The 19,953-nt window shown below is 47.4% G+C and overlaps 1 protein-coding gene across 1 annotated transcript in view; it reads right to left on the minus strand.

Annotated features, from left to right (window-relative positions):
* Positions 1-3,532: 3,532 nt before the first annotated feature.
* The window catches only part of adgra1b (adhesion G protein-coupled receptor A1b), an 827,468-nt gene continuing 811,047 nt past the window's right edge, over positions 3,533-19,953 (minus strand). Inside the window, exons 18-19 of the mRNA XM_072479133.1 lie at positions 9,032-9,127; positions 3,533-5,926 (exon numbers count right to left, since the gene is read on the minus strand). Of these exons, the coding sequence (XP_072335234.1) occupies positions 4,690-5,926; positions 9,032-9,127 (1,333 nt within the window). The 3' untranslated portion in view covers positions 3,533-4,689. The remainder of the gene's footprint in view (positions 5,927-9,031; positions 9,128-19,953) is intronic.

A 19,953-nucleotide genomic window follows, 5' to 3' on the forward strand; every position in this document is an offset into this window, starting at 1 on the left:
GGGAGGAACTTAGGAGGTGGGATACACTGCACTTAACGTTGGCGAGGAGGGACCAAGTGGTGAAAATGAATATTTTGCCGAGTTTCTTGTTTATCTTTCAGGCTATCCCAATCTTTATACCAAAGGCCTTTTTTCAGAAAGTGGACAAGATCATCTGGACTTTGTATGGGCGGGAAAGGTGCCGAGGGTGAGGAGAACCCTGCTCAGAGGCAGAGGCAGCAGGAGGGGTTGGCATTGCCGAACTTGCTTCATTATTAAGCTTTATGAAGCTTTATAAAGCACTAGTTCGGCCCCATTTAGAATACTGTGAGCAATTTTGGGCCCCACACCTCAGGAAGGACATACTGGCACTGGAGCGGGTCCAGCGGAGATTCACACGGATGATCCCAGGAATGGTAGGCCTAACATACGATGAACGTCTGAGGATCCTGGGATTAGATTCATTGGAGTTTAGGAGGTTGAGGGGAGATCTAATAGAAACTTACAAGATAATGAATGGCTTAGATAGGGTGGACGTAGGGAAGTTGTTTCCATTAGCAGGGGAGACTAGGACCTGGGGGCACAGCCTTAGAATAAAAGGGAGTCACTTTAGAACAGAGATGAGGAGAAATTTCTTCAGCCAGAGAGTGGTGGGTCTGTGGAATTCATTGCCACAGAGGGCGGTGGAGGCCGGGACGTTGGGTGTCTTTAAGACAGAAGTTGATAAATTCTTGATTTCTCGAGGAATTAAGGGCTATGGAGAGAGAGCGGGTAAATGGAGTTGAAATCAGCCATGATTGAATGGTGGAGTGGACTCGATGGGCCGAATGGCCTTACTTCCGCTCATATGTCTTATGGTCTTATTATTGGGCGGCAAATGTGGATAAGGTGCGGCGGTGGTGGGAAGAAGGGGTAGAGTGGGTTAGGATGGAGGAGGGATCTTATAAGGGGTCTAGTTTGAGGGCTATGATGACGGCAGTGTTGCCAATGGCTCCGAATAGGTATTCAGAGAGCCCAGTGGTGCAGTCCACAGTGAAGACCTGGGGCGAAATTCTCCCGAAACGGCGCGATGTCCGCCGACTGGCGCCCAAAACGGCGCCAATCAGACAGGCATCGTGCCGCCCCAAAGGTGCGGAATGCTCCGCATCTTTGGGGGCCGAGCCCCAACATTGAGGGGCTAGGCCGACACCGGAGGAATTTCCGCCCTGCCAGCTGGCGGAAACGGCCTTTGTTGCCCTGCCAGCTGGCGCGGAAATGACATCTCCGGGCGGCGCATGCGCGGGAGCGTCAGCTGCTGCTGACAGTTTCCCACGCATGCGCAGTGGAGGGAGTCTCTTCCGCCTCCACCACGGTGGAGACCGTGGCGGAAGGGAAAGAGTGCCCCCACGGCACAGGCCTGCCCGTGGATCGGTGGGCCCCGATCGCGGGCCAGGCCACCGTGGGGGCACCCCCCGGGGCCAGATCGCCCCGGGCCCCCCCAGGACACCGGAGCCCGCACACGCTGCCTTGTCCCGCCGTTCAAAAGGTGGTTTAATCCACGCTGGCGGGACAGGCAATTTATCGACGGGACTTCGGCCCATCCGGGCCGGAGAATCCAGCGGGGGGGCCCGCCAACCGGCGCGGCCCGATTCCCGCCCCCGCCGAATATCCGGTGCCGGAGACTTCGGCAACCGGCGGGGGCGGGATTCACGTCAGCCCCCGGCGATTCTCCGACCCGGCGGGGGGTCGGAGAATGACGCCCATGGAATCAGCTGAGGAGGTATTTTAGGATGGAAGGGATGTCGGTGCTAACACCGCTGTGCGAGAATCATAGGTTTGAGCTGGGGGGGGGATGGATAGTGTATACAGGAGGTGGGGAGAAGTGGGGCTGGTAAAGGTGAGGTTTTTGTATTTGGAGGAAAGGTTCGTCTGGAGGAGCTAAGGGAGAGGGTAGAGCGGCCGAGTGGGAGTGAGTTCAGGTATCTGCAGGTTAGGGACTTTGCGTGAAAGGTCTGGAGGGGGTTCCCTAGGTTGCCGGGATACACCCTGCTGGAGCGACTGCAGCTTCCGGATGTGGAAGGGGAGGGAAGAATTGGGGACATATACAAGTGGCTGGGGGAGCAGGGAGGTGAGTGGGTGGTAAAGGTCAAGGAGAAATGGGAAGCGGAGTTGGGAGGGGAGATCAATTGGGGAGTATGAAGTGAGGCACTGGCGAAGGGTAAATGGGACTTCCTCTTGTGCAAGGATGAGCCTGATACAATTTAAGGTGGTGCATATGATTCGGGCGCGAATGAGTGGGTTCTTTCAGGAGGTAGCAGATGAGTGAAAGAGGTGCGGGCAGTGGCCAGCGATTCACGCTCACATGTTTTGGGGTTGCGAAAAATCGGGAAGATTCTGGGCAGGAGTGTTCATGGTCCTAGCCAGGGTAGTGGAGAAGTAGGTGGACCCGGACCCTTTGGTGGCGATATTTGGGGTTTCAGAGAAGCCGGAGCTCATGGAGAGGAGGAAGGCCGATGTCATGCCTTTCTTCGCCTTTCTGATTATATGGCGGTGGATTTAGCTGGAGTGGCAGTTGGCATCGTCATCGGGGGTAGCGGCTTGGTTGGGTGACCTGTATGACTTCCTACGGTTAGAGAAGATAAAGTATGAGTTAAGGGGCTCAGCAGGGGAGTTTGCGAAAAGGTGGTGGATGTTTGTGACCATGTTTGAGGAGCTGTTCGTCGCAGAGGGTGGCGGGGTGGATGGTGGGGGGAGGGAGGGGGAGGGAGCGGGAGGGTGAAAAAGGGGAAAATCTGTATAGACTGTATAGTTGATTGTTGGGAATTATGTTTCCCGGAATGTTTATTGGCTGTAACCTGCTTTGATACATGTTTGTAATAAAATACATTTAAAAAAGAGAGAAAACATCTGGAAGTAAAACTGAACTCAAATTCCCAAACTCCCACATTGGGATTCGAACACAAATGATCTGAATAACTAGCCCAGCATTGTAACCACAGTGTTACCATCCCTCTAAATACACTTGAGCGAGTCAAACAAATTTAGTCTGTAATAGGAGAAACTGTGATTTTCTGTGATGAAATGCAGTTACTGTAAAATGGTGTATTTTAGTAGGGAGGCACACTGGTTAGCACTGCTATCTCACAGCGCCAGGGACCCGGGTTCAATTCCGGCCTTGGGTGACTATCTGTGCGAAGTTTGTACATTCTCGCCGTGTCTGCGTGGGTTTCCTTCGGGTGCTCCCATTTCTTCCCACAGTCAAAAGATGTGCAGGTTAGGTGGATTGGCCATGCTAGATTGCCCCTCAGTGTCCAAAAGGTTGGTGGGGATAGGGTGGGGATTGGGCCTGGGCAGGGTGCTCTTTCAGAGGGTCGAGGTAGACTCGATGGGCCGAATGGCATCCTTCTGCACTGCAGGGGTTCTATTCTATTTTACATTTCTCTTAGATGCATTTTCTTAGCTGAAAAGCAAGATGGATCAAATACAACGGGGTTTGCTTGTTTTCACATTTTACTATGAAGGTGACTGAACAAATTCCTAAAATCAGTCTCATTAAAATAGATGACAAACTGGGTTTGAAGATTTTTGTTTGCTTTTTTTTTTACTAATAGACATGGTGATATCTGCATTTACTGGAAACAACAATTAATTATACAGTGTACAATGTAACATACACCAGGCACTGCATGCTCTGCACAGACAACTGAAAACTGTTATCTCTAGCACAGTTATAGCATTAACCTTACACATGTGGTGTGGCACTTTAGCTAGTGAAGTAGTTAAATGACTGTAGATCTGTGTTACGGTGTCAGTTGCATGGATCAAAAAATAGTACAAAGCTAGTGATCTTTACATTACGAAAATGATCAGGTTTTACATATAATAGCAGATGACTGAGTGATGATTGTCTAACTGAACAAAAATCATGCATGTTACAGCAGCAAGTGCTGATCGCCTAAATATAGACTTAATACACAATTTCTCCCCACAAAGTTTAAAGAGCCAATACCCTTTTTGTTTGATATTATGGGAAAGATTTATTTTGTATGCTCTGTGTAATAAGCTGGAACCCATCTACATTGAATAGGCTTAGAATTTACACCAAGCACACAAGGGAAATCATCCCCTCCTGTGCCAATTAAAATAAAAGGCCCACAGCTACCTTACTGTATTGCAGGATTATTTTAACAATTTTTAAATCTGGTGATATATTTCAATGAATAACTAGCACTCATAAAAATAATTACAAATGATAAATTTATCCTCTGAAGAAATTGCACATAATATTGTTTTTGCTGGTGACTAGGGGATCTTTAACAAACATTAGGATGGTACTTGTGCTAGCCATCCAAAGGGTTACTGACCCTTAACTAGAACAGTAATGCTTGCCTTAACTTTTGGCAGCTTACTTAGAAGAAATTAAATTGGTAGAAAAATAATTCAAAGCTTCAACTTAATTATGATATATCAGCAGACTAATTGTTCAAGTTTCCACATTGTGGTAACACAAATGCATCCTTTGTTGTTTGAAATACAAATACATAATATAATACTGCTCTTATGATACTTCTATGTGCTGTACAAATATAGATGCATACATACAAATATGCAAATTTAAGTTGAAATCTGCACAATGAATTATGTAAACAAACACATAAGCATTATACAAAATTTATATACAACTTTTTTGTTGCTATAATGATTTAAATTTGTCATCATGAAACTCAAAAACTACACAGTAGTTTCATTTTTCCAAGGACCAGTCCTTATGTTTCCTGTACTGTCTGAAGTATAAATCATGGCTTCATGCAGGTTCCCCTTCAGTATTCCATTTTGGTTGGTTACACTTAGAGGACACGATTGTCTCCGTGACTGCATCTCAAACGTGACTCCTTGGTGCAAAGCCTCTGTATTGACAGCACTGTCTACAGCTTTGTTACAGCCATATAGCATCGTGCTAGCATCACTGCTTTCAGGCTGGCAGACGTTGGGGCACTGATCGCTTTTTGCGCAGACAACTTGCCTTTGGATGGACTGGCTGTCCTGGATGCTGTGATGACTTTCTGTGTGTGAGCTGTGCACACTTCCATCTATGCTGGAAGGGATATGATAGGCATATTCTCTCTGAGCTGTGGAGCGGCTATGCCGAATGAAGTGTCGTGGTTTCGTTCGGCTTTTCTGACATCTATGGATATGCATTGCTGGCCTACATGCACCATCTGCACGCAGGTGAATGTCCCCATCATCATCAATAATTTGTTCATTGTGCATTTTGGCGCAACATGGTGTCACTGGTGAAAGGCAATTTACATGATTCTGAACAGCCTGCAGGTTAGTTAGCTTACAAAGCCCGGAGACGGAATGATTGCAACTGGATGATGATTTGCTGGGACATGGAGAATCCAGGAGGCATGGAACATGAAGCTGAGCATCACCATTCATGGTCACCTGCGGTCGAACATTCATCTGAACAGCGTACGTATTCCGGTTTGATTTGCAACAGGACCACCAGCAATGCCAGACATCATCACGTTTTGCACAGTGATGAACCAAAATAAAGAGTCCGAGGGTTACTGAGACTGCTCCATAAAGGCAACTAAAGATCATATCTAGGAAGTGTCCTTGCGAGACCGCGAGGGCTCCAAAGGTCCACATGGCAATAAAGAGAAACAGAGTGAACACAGAAGCGCGAAGCTGAGCTTTAAATGAATGTTCATTTTCCAGCATTGAGGAAGAGATCATTGAACATGTGTGCGACGCAGAGCTGGAGTCCGTTACATGACTGGGACCTACCTCGGTGCCGGCCAATCGCTGTTGCTCTTCCGTCATCTCCTTTAGTTCATATTTCTTTCCTGGGTGACGCTTCAGTTGCACTAATGTACACAGAAAATAGACACAACTAACAAGCACAATGAAAGCAGCAGGCCCATAAAATGCACCAAGACTAGGCTCCCATGCCATCCAGCAACTGTGGACAAAAGAAACACATTAAAACAGGAAAATAGCTAAGAGATATATTGAAAAAGAACAAGTAGGACATTGAACCCAGAAAATAATTCACCAAAATAATCTGATCCAACAGTACAAATGAAAAGGATCAATCATGACTGACTTCAAAAGTCGGTTTACAATGCAAGGCTTTTCTCACTCAAATGCTGGAGGTCAAATTCATCTCAGGAGGTGTCTAGAGATGACAAAGCAGTTTCACACACCACTGAAAAATGGGGCGAATGTGAAAAAAGCTGCTAATTCACCATAGACCACTTTACAATATTGTCCAAAAAGAATAACAAATCCGTTGTCATTTAAACCAAAACTGAGCCAATGAATATCTGCAATCCTGATCATTAAAGAAGAAACTTCTAGAAAGGTTTCTGAGCTACCCAGATCTGTAAAGGTAGGTTTGGTACTGTGGTGATATACATCACTGTAAGTACACAAAGGGTTAATGTACATACACTACACCTAGCTAGACACTAGAGGGAACATCAGAGACATGACACACGGACAGTCAACCAATAGGTCAGTAAGATAGGACACAACCAATGGGCATTCACGATACACACAGAGGTGACACTACCACAAGAGAGCATTACACCATCCCATATAAAAGGACATGTCACACATGCTCAGTCTCTTTCCAGTAGAGACACTCCGTGAGTACAGACACAGGGTTGATTCAACATCACACCCACCACGTGGATTATAGCAGACTGGTTAGTCAGTCTGCTACAATCCGGGAAAGAGAGATTCCCAACCCGAGAAAGAGAGATTCTCAAACTCGGGAAAGAGAGATTCCCAACCCGGGAAAGAGAGATTCCCAAACCTGGGAAAGAGAGATTCTCAAACTCGGGAAAAAGAGATTTCCAACCCGGGAAAGTAAAGTTCTCAAACACAAGGGAAAGGGAGATTCCCAAACTCTGGAAAGAGAGATTCACAATCACGTGAAAGAGAGATTCTCAACCTCGGGATAGAGTGATTCCCAACCCGGGAAAGAGAGATTCCCAAACACGGGAAAGAGAGATTCCCAACCCAGGAAAGAGCGATTCCCAACCCGGGAAAGAGATTCTCAAACACAGGAAAAAAAGATTCCCAACCCAGGAAAGAGAGATACTCAAACGCGGGAATGAGAGATTCCCAAACACGGGAAAGAGAGATTCGCAAACCTGGGAAAGAGAGATTCCCAAATCCAGGAAAGAAAGATTCTCAAACTCGGGAAAGAGAGATTCCCAATCCGGGAAAGAGAGATTCTCAAGATCTGGAAAGAGAGATTCCTAAACATGGGAAAGAGAGATTCTCAAACACGGGATCGAGAGGTTCCCAAACTCAGGAAAGAGATTCCCAAATACGGGAAAGGGAGATTCCCAAACCTGGGAAAAAGAGATTCCCAACTCAGAAAAGATAGATTCTCAAACTCAGGAAAGAGAGATTCTCAAACTCGGGAAAGAAAGATTGCCAAACCCAGGAAAGAGAGATTCCCGACCCGGGAAAGAGAGATTCCCAACCCGGGAAAAAGAGATTCTCAAACACGGGAAAGAGAGATTCCCAACCCGGGATAGAGAGATTCCCAAACACGGGAAAGAGAGATTCCCAAACCTGGGAAAGAGAGCTTCCCAAGCATGGGAAAGAGTGATTCCCAAACCCAGGAAAGAGAGATTCCCAAACAAGGCAAAGAGAGATTCTCAAATTCGGGAAAGAGAGATTCCCAAACCCAGGAAAGAGAGATTCCCAAAATGGGAAAGAGAGATTCTCAAACTCGAGGAAGAGAGATTCTCAAACTCGGGAAAGAGAGATTCCCAACCCAGGAAAGAGAGATTCCCAAACCCGGGAAAGAGAGATTCTCAAACTCGGGAAAGAGAGATTCCCAACCCGGGAAAGCAAAGTTCTCAAACTCAAGGGAAAGGGAGATTCCCAAACTCTGGAAAGAGAGATTCACAATCACGTGAAAAAGAGATTCTCAAACTCGGGAATGAGTGATTCCCAACCCGGGAAAAAGAGATTCCCAAACTCGGGAAAGGGAGATTCTCAAACTTGGGAAAGAGAGATTCTCAAACACAGGGAAAGGGAGATTCACAAACACGGGGAAAGGGAGATTCCCAATCACAGGAAAGTGGGTTTCCCAAAAACAGAAAAGTAAAATTCTCAATCTTGGTAATAGAGATTCCCAAATAAGGTAAAGTGAGATTCTCAGACACGGAGAAGTGAAATTCTCAAACACAGGAAAGAGAGATTCTGAAATACGGGAATGAGAAATTCCTAAAAATAGAAAAATGAGATTTTTCAGTGGAAAGAGAGATTCCCAAACATAGGAATATGGGTTCCCTAAAAAGAAAAATGTAAGATTCCAAAGCATGGAAAAATGAGATTCCCAAACACGGGAAAGAGATTCTTAAACACAGGAAAGAGAAATTCCCAAACAGATGAAAGAGAAATTCCTAAACATGGCAAAGAATGACTCCCAAACACACAAAAATGGATTTCCCAAAAACAGAAAGGTAAGTTTCTCAAACATGGAAAAGTGAAATTCTCAAACACAGGAAAGGGAGATTCCTAAACATGGGAAAGAGGTTTTCAAACACAGTAAAATTAGATTCTCAAACACGGTTAGTAAAATTCTCAAACATGGGAAAGAGATTCTCAAACACAGGAAAGACAGATTCCCAAACACACAAGAGAGATTCCCAAATACACACAGAGAGATTCCCAAATACACACACAGAGATTCCCAAACACACAAAGAGAAATTCCCAAACACACACACAGAGATTCCCAAACACACACAGAGAGATTCCCAAACACACACAGAGAGATTCCCAAACAAACAGGTTTCCCAAAAACTGAAAAGTAAAATTCTCAAAATCAGAAAAATTAGATTTTCAAACATGGGAAAGAGAGATTGCCAGAGAAAAGAATGATTCCCAAACACAAAAAACAGAGATTCCCAAACTCAGGAAAATGGGTTTTGTAAAAACAGAAAAGTAAGATTCTCGAAATCATAAAAATGAGATTCCCAAACAAAGAGCATAGTGGATAATCCAAAGTAATATTCAATCAATACAGAAAAGCTACTCACTATGGTGCATTATCTTCACTCCCATAATTGTTGATATTTGTTGCAGCTGTGATTCCACAAATTATGAAAGGAATACCCCCTCCGATCAAATAAAACCTGGTAAGATCGGCAGCAGAGTTAAAATGACATGCAAACAAACAGGAAACGTAGAAAAATTGCAGGTTAACAAATACTGACATACTGTGAAATGCAGAGAACATTTTTGCAATAACTCTGGTGTAATACAATAAAATGACAAATCATTGATTTTATGGATAAAGCTGGCAACCACTCTGGCACAGCTGACAGCTGGCAAAGCTAAGTGGATGCATATCGGCCTCCAGAAGGGTTTAATTGAGTCCATACTGCAAATGATCTGGATGTCCAAAGAAGTACAACCAGAAAATGTTCAAAAAACTCACCAGGTTTGGCAGCAGCTGTGGAGAGAGAAGCTTTGGTCCCGATTTAATGGAAACGTTTCTAAGTGTGGTAGCGACTGGGAACTGCCACGAACTTCCCGTTGCTCAGCCCGGCGAGGCCATTGCCGGTATCGAACGTTAATTGGTCCACTTAACAAGACCCCACGTAAATGATGGTCCTGCCGGCTGATTCGCCAGGACCATCCCCGCCCGCTAACAAGGGGGAGCAGCACTTAAACCGATCCTGCAGAGCAAACCTCACACAGCTTGCAGCTATGCCACCGAGGACACTAGATCACACGATTCAGGGATGCCGACCTGGCCAGATTGTTGGACGCGGTCGAGACCAGACGGGATGCCCCGTTCCCCAGAGGGGCTCAGAGGGGGGAGGGAGTAAGAGATGGGGGCATGAGGGGAGGGGTGGAGAAGGTGGGTGTCACCATGGGAGGCTGGGGCAGTTGGGAAACAAATGTATAGCAGTAAATAATTTTTCCCCCTCCGCCCCACAGGAGTCAGACTATGGCTTTGATTGAGGAGCACCAGCACTCAACAGGTTATCAAGCCCCCCTGTTTTTGACAGTGACCCTGTGACAGTGTCGACACAGTCCCATCACCCTGGAGTGATGTTACACAGACCCCGGGAGTGTGGAACAGGGTGGGGGGAATAGTTTTGTGGGAAGCGGGGAGGGAGAAGGGAGGGGGAGGGGGATAGGGGCAGGTGAAAGGGAGAGGGGTGAGGGAGAATGGGGGGGAGTGGCAAGGTGGGTGAAATGGGTGATGGGGAAGGGAAGGCGAGGGGGAGAGGAGGGGGAAGGGCGAGGGAGAAGGGAAGATGGGGTGTGGTGCGATAACAGACGATGCCACGTCCTATGTGAAGTGGGAGAAGATGAGGGCCTCCCTGGTCCTCTGGGCTTGCCGGATCCTCGGCGCTACCACTTGTCCTCCATCTTCTGGCTAGTCCTCCTCAGGAACATCCACCGGCCCCTCCTGATCCACTGCTTTTTCATCCTTCTCCTTCTCGGAGGTGGCCACATGTTCCTCCCCCTCCACCTCCAGCATGTCGTCCTGCTGATATGCTAGGTTGTGGAGAGCACGGCAGATGCCACAAAGAGGGTGACCCTCTGAGAGAATAACTGCAGTGTACCACCAGACAGGTCAAAGCATTGGAACCGCATTTTTTTAAGTCCAACACACCGCTGAATGACAGAACGGGTGGCTGCATGGGCCTCGTTGTATCGTGTCTATGCATTGATCACCAGCCTCCGCACTGGGAAGCGTGCACACACTTGCATGATCTTCATGTGGTGGTCACATAGGAGCTGGACATTCAGGGAGAGGAACCCCTCTTGTTGATGTCGGGCATTCCCTAACGCCCAGTGCATGCAAGGTGATATGCATGCCATCTATTAATGGCAGAGGATCTTGCTACCCAGGCATCATTTGGGCCCAGTCCATGCCAAAGTTTATATAGTTAATTGCCTGGGTAAACAGGGCATCTGTGACCCCCAAGCATCACAGTCTATTTGGGATGCTAGGCAATAGCCCCCATATGCTATGCATGGGAATCCACTTGGGATCAGTGAAGTGCTCACTTAACTACGACTGTCAATTTCCCATTATCAATAGCCTTCAACCGTGGACCAAGAGGCCTTCATGGTTAGTGGGTCTTATGGGTGCTTGGTGGGATAGACAGGCAGGACCTGAGGTTGCCCCCGTAACAGGTACACACAACCTATGAGGTGGCTCGGCAGACCCTTGGGAGCTGGAATATCCACCCGGGAAACCTGCTCACCCCCCCCCCCCCCCCCCTCCAGTCCAGGGGCAATTCCCCCCCCTGATGGAGGCCCACCCTGACCAAGGCTTCCCCCCTCCCCAGGGGTTCCACCACCTCCTCCCCTCCCCCAAGCACCAGGGCAGCAACCAGGGCGCCCACGTGACCACTTGCTGGGGAGGCGGTTAGATCCCAGGAGGCGGTTAGATAGGGACACGCTCTCGTTAATTATATACAGATTGGCCTTAAGTGGTGGTTATTGGTTTCTCGCCACACCACGGCGGGATCCTGATTTCACCAATGGGAGCGGGCCGGTTAGATTGTAAACTCGCCGTAGTTCTCAATTTTGGCCTCTCCCGTGATCTAACGGCCTCCCCACGCTCTTGCTCAAGCGCAACACGGCCATTATTGTACCCAGAGTTAACCTTTCAAGTCCGTATGACTCTTCTTCAAATCGACTCAAAACCATGGGCAGGATATTCCAGCCTTTCCTGCCAGCGGGATCTTCCAGTCCCGCCAGTGGTGCCCCACCCCAGTGGCGGAGGGGGCGAATGATGGAAAAACCAATTGTGAATGGCTGGACGCGAAGATCCCACCCTGGTCCAAGCGTGGGCCGACTCAGTTGCCGCAGCACATACTGTGGGTGGCGGGAGGGCCGAATATCTCACCTGTTAACTGGGTTTCTCTCTTCACAGATGCTGCTATACCTGCTGAGTATTTTTCCAGCATCTTTTCTGCTTGTATTTCAGATTTGCAGCATCCACAGTAGTTTGCTTTTAATTTAGTCTCTAAAAAAGTATAGTTTTAAGTGAAGATCATAAGTGTCCATGATCATGTGAAGCTAAAGGGATGGGGATAGGGGCTGACAACCACTCCTCCAAGGGTAGGCATGGATAGCTGAGTGGCAGAGATGGATCCGAAATGGTAATTGCACCCATTTGACCCAAGTTGATGAGGTGGTCTTCCACTGACTATGGAAGCTTGAGTATGGATAGAATGGATGGCACATTTTGGGTGCAACATTTTACACTGTCTGTTCAGATAATTTTAAACATAGTCCTCTTAAAAACTGCTAAGTAACTTTTAGCAATTTGAAAAATTATCTTCCTACTGTAACAATACTGGGACATCAGTTTGAGACATTTGTCTGTTCTACCTGAACACAGTAACCCAGTAATACAGAATTAAAAGTAAAATGAATTATGTATTCCTGCAGATAATTGGCAATTATAAACTTATATTAAACATCACATTATAATATTGGAAATTCACCCAAGGCATATTCCTGTAAGATGAGACTCTGGTTATTGCATGGCAGTATAGGTATAGCCTTATAAATTCCTATGAATGTTGCTGGAGCTGAATATGTTTGAAACAGGAACTATTGTCAACATTGGCACAGCTCTTCATTGAAGAGGCAGGCCTATACACCTCTGAACACCTTGTGAAGCTATTCAGTGAAAGGATTCTGCATTTCTAGATGCATTGTTGAAGATAGGTGGACCATTTAGTCAAGCAACAGTATGTTCTCACATATTCTCACCCCCCCTGCCCCATGTAGGTGGCACTGTGCTGCAGTAAGTGGTCTTGGGCCTGTTCACCTGTGAGAAGGGAGGGTGGCAGCTAACATCCTTAGTGCACAATATGCTTTTTCACATCACTTCATTGCCAGCTTCTTTGGGATAATATCACTAGACTCGCAATCCAGAGGCCCAGGCTAATGCTCTGAGAACATGGGTTCAAATTCCATCACGGCAGCTGATGAAATTTAAATTCACTTCATAAAATCTGGAGTTAAAAGCTAGTCTGCGTAATTATTGAATCATAGAACTTTTAAGGCACAGAAAGAGGCCACTTGGCCCACAATGTCTGCGCCAGCTGAGAAATGAGCCACCCAGCCAAATCCCACTTTCCGCCATTTGGCCCGTAGCCCCCCACGGGTTGCGATACTTGAGGTGCACACCCAGGCACCTTTTAAACAAACAGGTTTTCTACCCCGACTACCCTTTCAAGAAGGAGGTTCCAGCCTCCCAATACAATCTGACTGAACAATCTTTTCCTCATCTCCCTTCTACTCCTTCTGCCAATTACTTTAAATTTATGACTGTGCTCCTTTCACTGAAGTATATTCTACTGAGCACTGCCAAACTATCTTTTCATTCTCCACCTTTTGTTTCCTTTTCTTCCAGACTCATACTAGTATTCTGCCGCCCATTACCATTTCTGATTTTGTCCCATCAGAGTCTACCCTCAGGAATCCAAACCTGCTAAATTAGTTTGAACACTCCCCTAGAGCACTAGCAAACTTCCCAGCAAGGATATTGGTCCAGGTCCCATTGAGGGGCAAAACTGTTTGGTATGTACATGTCCAACCTCCTCCAGAACTGGTCCCAGTGCCCCAGGAATCTGAATTCTTCCCTCCTGCACCATCCCTCTAGCTCTGCAGTCATCAGCTCCAATCTCCTTTGTCTATGCTCACTAGTAATCTGGGGATTATCACTTCGGAGGTCCTGCTTTTTAATGCCTGTAGTCACCTAAAATGGCTGATTCCCGAGTATTTGGTCAATCCCCGATCTAAAATGGCGAACTAAAGAGGCTGATGGGAAAATCAGCCAACAGGACTCAAAACGGATAGCTGCAGGCAGAACAGTGTATTCGGCTCTGGGGAAGTCGGCCCAGACCGATACCTGCAACCATTAACAGCACATCAACCCAGCCATCTGCATTTTAATCGGCCATCCCCAGGAACAATTGCTACAAATTAGCAATTGAAAGCTGATCCAGACCTTTCAGCGCCAGCAGTGGCTGAGACAAAGAGAGGTGGACGACCACCCCCGATCAAGGAATCGCCCCATTATTAGAGCATATCGAACCCAGTGATTGAGACCAAGTCCAATCACTTGGGACCAGGGTCAAGGTCCGCCCCGAGAGGCGAGAAGCCCCTAGGGACAATAAAAATAGGGGCCAAGTTCAGATCGACCCTTCTTCTCCTGCTCGCAACCTTCGAGACCCTTTGACGAAGAAACAAGTAAGTGTTACTCCAGCGATCGCTACCAGATAGGTGTTCCAGACTATCGACCCGTACCAGCCTTTTTGAATCCCGCAGGCCAGACCCAATTCGATAGACCATTCATTTCCCTGACCTGGTGGGCCATCACCAAAGTTAAGTATTTGCCTTTAGTGGTAGGTAATAGTCTAGAAGTAGGATTATTGTATAAGTATTTATTGCTGTATATAATAAATGATCGTTGATTTAACATTTACTAAGCGGTGTGCTGCATTATTGATCATTACTTGAGCTTGAACCACGTGGCGGTATCAGAAAGGTACCTGGCGACTCGTGAGCAAAGGTGACAGAATTAGAGCTAATAAAACTAAGGCTAATAAGAGCAACATGCCTTATGTAACTTTCTAAACTCTGCCTTCAGGGCCTCATCCGTCTTTCTACCTATGTTTAGCCTCCCCTGCTGCTCTGTGATATCCTTGATCCTGGCACCATGGAAGTAACATGCCACCTTGGAGTCATGCCTACAGCTGCAGAAACGCCTCTCTGTTTCTCTCACTGTCTTATCTCCTACCACTATTCCTCTTCCACTCTTCTTCCATCCCACCTGTGCAGCCATGCCACCAGTAGTGCCCCAGCAGCACGGTAGCATTGTGGATAGCACAATTGCTTCACAGCTCCAGGGTCTCAGGTTTGATTCCGGATTGGGTCACTGTCTGTGCGGAGTCTGCACATCCTCCCCGTGTGTGCGTGAGTTTCCTCCGGGTGCTCCGGTTTCCTCCCACAGTCCAAAGATGTGCAGGTTAGGTGGATTGGCTATGATAAATTGCCCTTAGTGTCCAAAATTGCCCTTAATGTTGGGTGGAGTTACTGGTTTATGGGGATAGGGTGGAGATGTTGACCTTGGGTAGGGTGCTCTTTCCAAGAGCCGGTGCAGACTCGATGGACCGAATGGCCTCCTTCTGCACTGTAAATTCTATCATTAATAGTGACCATGAATCTGTCACTGAGTGTCGGAAAAACATAGGGCGCGATTCTCCGAGCCCCACGCCGGAGAATCGGCACAACCGCACCACGCCGCCCTGGCGTGCGATTCTCCGAGGTGCGGAGAATCGGTGTCATTTGTGCCGGCACGGCGCCTGTCGTGGGCCGCTGTACGAGGCAGCGCCGGCGGATGGGCCGAGCGGCCGCGCGGAAATGGCAGACTCCCGCCGGCGCCGTTCACCCCTGTTTGCTGCCGGCGGGAACTCTGCGCGAAGGGTCGGGAAGAGGCCTGTGAGGCGGGGAAAAGCGCTCCTTCACCGGGGGGGGGGGCCTCCGATGGGGTCTGGCCTGCAATCGGGGCTCATTGATCGGTAGGCCAGCCTCGCCCCCACGGGGCCTACTTTGTTCCGATTCCGGCTCCAGAACCTCCGTGCCATGTTGCGTCGGGACCGGAGCATTGAAGAAGTCCCCCACGCATGCGCGGGTTGGCACGGCCCAACTGCGCATGCGCGGGTTTGCATGGCGCCCATTTGCCGCCGGGAACGGAGGCCGGAGCGGCGTGAGCCCTCTTTGGGGGACAGAATCAGTCATCCCCATGCCCGTTTCGTGCCGTCGTGAAATGCGACGTCGTTCACAACGGCGCGAGCACTTAGTCTCCATTTCGGCGAATCGCCCCCATAATGTTGTGTCAGGAAGTCTGCCATCTTTGCCTGCTCTGGTCTATATGTGACTCCAGACCCACAGCAATGTGGTTGACTCTTAACTCTCCTCTGAAATGGCCTAACAAGCCACTCAGTTCAAGGGCAATTAGGGACAGGCTGACCTTGCCAGTGATGTCCACATCCCATGAAAGAATAAAAAAATTAACACAAGGTGCTTTATCACTACCAGGTGATGAAGGAGCTACGCTCCGAAAACTCGTGATTCCAAATAAACCTGTTGGACTTTAACCTGGTGTTGTAAGACATCTTACTGTGCCCACCCCAGTCCAACGCCAGCATCATCACATCATCTTTATCACTATGTTCATTAGAATGACACATTCCAAGGCCAAAATGCAAACATAAACATTTCAAAATTCAGAATTTTTGAATTTATTTTAATTCCCCATAATTTCTATTTGACAACACTACAAAATCCTTGTCTCACAATGTAAATTAATTTTGGTTACAAACAAATGGACAAGCAGGTCCCCAAGCAATTAAATATGTTTCTTTCATAAGGCATATGATTCAATCAATTCAAAATGTTATCTGAAATTGTATTGCTACTGTGCAGAACAGAATGAAACCTAAACGAATTACCACCATTTTAGTGCAGTCTTTGAAAGTCAATAACGATCAAAGATGTCCTTCTCCCTTTCACAAAAAGAGAACCACTATTTATCTGTCGCCAGTAATCAGGATAATAGTTTCAGATAACTGCCTCTTTATTAAGATGACATTTGCAACCATAAAGGCAAGGAAAGTCAAGTACAGAATGAAAGTAATTTGCTACTTAAGTCACAACAACATGCCCGCTGAATATTTTCAGCATGTTCTGATTGTATTTTTGACAGTCCAAGGGAGCTCTCCTTCTGGGCCAGGAGTAAGAGTGCTTTTTTTCCCTTCTTCTCTTTTTCCTTTGTGCATCTCACCGTGACGCATACTGGAATGGAAGAGAGCTCTCCCTGTTATGAGGATGTGATTTGGTAGTAACATCACCTGTGTGTTTGGCTGTGTTGTCATCACTGGATAGCTACTATTGGGCTCCAGCAGTATTTCTGGCACTGGCTGGGGATTGCAAGATCTTCTCTGTGGTCTCAGCGTTTCCTCTCTCCACTGACACCAAGCCAGAGGTTGAGGATCTTCTCGTTGCTGGTTTCTCACTCGATTGCCATTTAGTCGAGGTGTTGTGGTCACCATCTGAATGGTTGGCTGGTCTGACCAATAAGTGGCATCTGGCACCTGTAACAAAAGTGGCCAAACCTGTTCTGCAAAGAGAGAAGACAATTCAGAGCTGAAGTCCAAGTCGAGAGAATCTTTCTTGTTGGAGCTCTCACAAACTTGTGATTCTGTATAAGTTTTGACAGTGGTTGTTTTGATATCTTCTGACATTTTGAGTAGATTTAGGGCTACACAAGCATCTCTGCTCAAGAGGAAAAAAACATTGCTTACGGGTGACATCCATCAGCTTGAAGATTTATTTATCACCATACCTTAACGATTCCAGAGCTATGCTAATGACCAGATTTCAATTCCTCCAGACTGATTAACGTGGTGTGCCTCTTGTTTGGAGCCAGAGGTCTCTCAGCCACAGTTCCTTGTCCAATAGAATCACATTATTGTTTCCCATGTCCAACTTAAAGTTTGTGAAATGGCCATTATCCAAGATGTCTGCATTCCAGAACAAAAATGCAGGATCTTTGACCTCACCAAAGAAGCATGGATGTCCTCTTCGTGTGCTGCCTTGACCTTGTGAATCCTCTTGGGATCTCCTGCGTGTTTTGATGTTTTGAATTTGCACAGCATCCCGAAGTGTCCTATTCGATCACATTGAAAACATTGAGCTGAATTTGCCAGACATTCATCAGATCTTGGGGGGAGGGGGTTGCTTGTTTCTGTGCTGTTTCATGAACTGGACAGTGGGGTTTACTTTGTATTTTCTCCCTTAAAATGAATCTCTGTTGCAAAAGGATTTCCGATTGGTGGACAATCTGGGTGGCTTTCTCAAGTGTGAGATCTTCCCTCGCTTGAAGCATGTCTGAGTCATGAAAAAGCCCTGGCGAGAAGAATTAGGAGAACCCCAAGGCATTCTACACTTATATGAGAAATAAGAGGATGATCAGAGGGAGAGTCGTGGATGGAAAGTATTCCACTTGGAAAACGGTGACTAGTGGTGTCCCACAGGGATCTGTTCTGGGACCTTTGCTCTTTGTGGTTTTTATAAAGACTTGGATGAGGAAGTGAAGGGTGGGTTAGTAAGTTTGTCGATGACACGCAGGTTGGTGGAGTTGTAGACAGTGTTGGGGGCTGTTGCAGGTTATAACAGGACATTAACAGGATGCAGAGCTGGGCTGAGAAGTGGCAGATGGAGTTCAACCTAAATAAATGTGAAGTGATTAATTTTGGAAGGTCGAATTTGAATGCTGAATACAGGGTTAAAGGCAGGATTCTTGGACGTGTGGAGGAACAGAGGGATCTTAGTGTCCATGCACATAGATCCCTCAAAGTTGCCACCCAGGTTGATAGGGTTGTTAAGAAGGAGTATGGTGTGTTGGCTTTCATTAACAGGGGGACTGAGTTTAAAGCCGCGAGGTTTTGCTGCAGCTTTATAAAACCCTAGTTAGACCACACTTAGAATATTGTGTCCAGTTCTGGTCGCCTCATTATAGGAAGGATGTGGATGCTTTGGAGAGGGTACAGAGGAGATTTACCAGGATGCTGCCTGGACTGGAGGGCATGTCTCATGAAGAAAGGTTGAGGGAGCTAGGGCTTTTCTCACTGGAGCGAAGAAGGAAGGGAGGTGACATGATAGAGGTGTGCAAGGTGATGAGAGGCATGGATAGAGTGGATAGCCAGAGACTTTTCCCCAGGGCGGAAATGACTGTCGTGATGAGACATAATTTTAAGGTGATTGGAGGAAGGTATAGGGGAGATGTCAGAGGCAGGTTCTTTACACAGAGAGTGGTGGGTGCGTGGAATGCACTGCCAGCAGAGGTGGTGCAGTCAGAGTCATTAGGGACATTTAAGCGACTCTTGGACAGGCACGTGGACGGCAGTAAATTGAAGGGGTGTAGGTTAGGTTGATCTTAGATTAGGATAAATGGTTGGCACAACATCGTGGGCCGACGGGCCTTTACTGTGCTGTACTGTTCTATGAGAGTGTGTCATTTGTCACTCTACAACTATTCTATCACTGATTAGCTCAGACTTTAGGTCACCGTAATCACAGCCTTCAGTCATTTTGCACAGCTCATTAATGAAGGAGTTGACATGTTCTCCTGGCTGTTGGACGCCTTTATTAAATTTAGCCCATTAAAGATTTTTGTTACTTCTGAGCTTAAAATAAAGACGGAATAATTTTAAAACGTCAAATTCATTGATTCCTTGCCCAGCTATTATATTGTTGTCTATTGAGCCTACCGAATAAAGCAGTGTGTTAACATATTTAGCTTCTATCTTTTCATCCAGACCTAAAGGAATCATGTATCAAATAAATTCCTTTCTCCAGAGTCCCCAATTTTGTGATTGACCTGGGCCTTGGATTGAAATTGGTATGGAAGAGTGGATTTCTGGGGCGGGAATCCCGCCCCCCGCTGTCCTCCCAATTCTCCCACCCCCCAAAACCCGGCCCGGCGTGAGTCGCGCCGTCCGCCTCGGAGAATGGCAGGGTCCGGCACTGAGCCCTGGGGCTGTCCGGATTCTCCGGCCCATGATGGGCCGAAGGCCCGTGGTCGGGTCCCACCGATCCGATTTATTCCTTCCGCACCGGAGGCTGTGGTCATCCGCCATTCCCGGAGCGGAAGTGAATCCCCCTGCGCATGCGCGGGGATGACGCCAGCACACACTGGTGCGCATGCGCCGACTCGCGCTGGCCAGTTGAGGCCCTTCGGCGCCGATTGATGTGGCGTCAAGTCCCTATCCCGCCGGCCGGCGGGGAGTCAACCACTCGGGGGCAGGCCTAGCCTCTGAAGGTGCGGATCGGGGCGGCCCTACGCCGGAATGGTTCACGCTACTCCGTCACGCTGGGACCCCCCCCCGCCCCATATCTAGATTTAAAATTT

Source organism: Scyliorhinus torazame, chromosome 16 (assembly GCF_047496885.1).
Source record: "Scyliorhinus torazame isolate Kashiwa2021f chromosome 16, sScyTor2.1, whole genome shotgun sequence".
In the NCBI taxonomy this organism is placed as follows: Eukaryota; Metazoa; Chordata; class Chondrichthyes; order Carcharhiniformes; family Scyliorhinidae; genus Scyliorhinus; species Scyliorhinus torazame.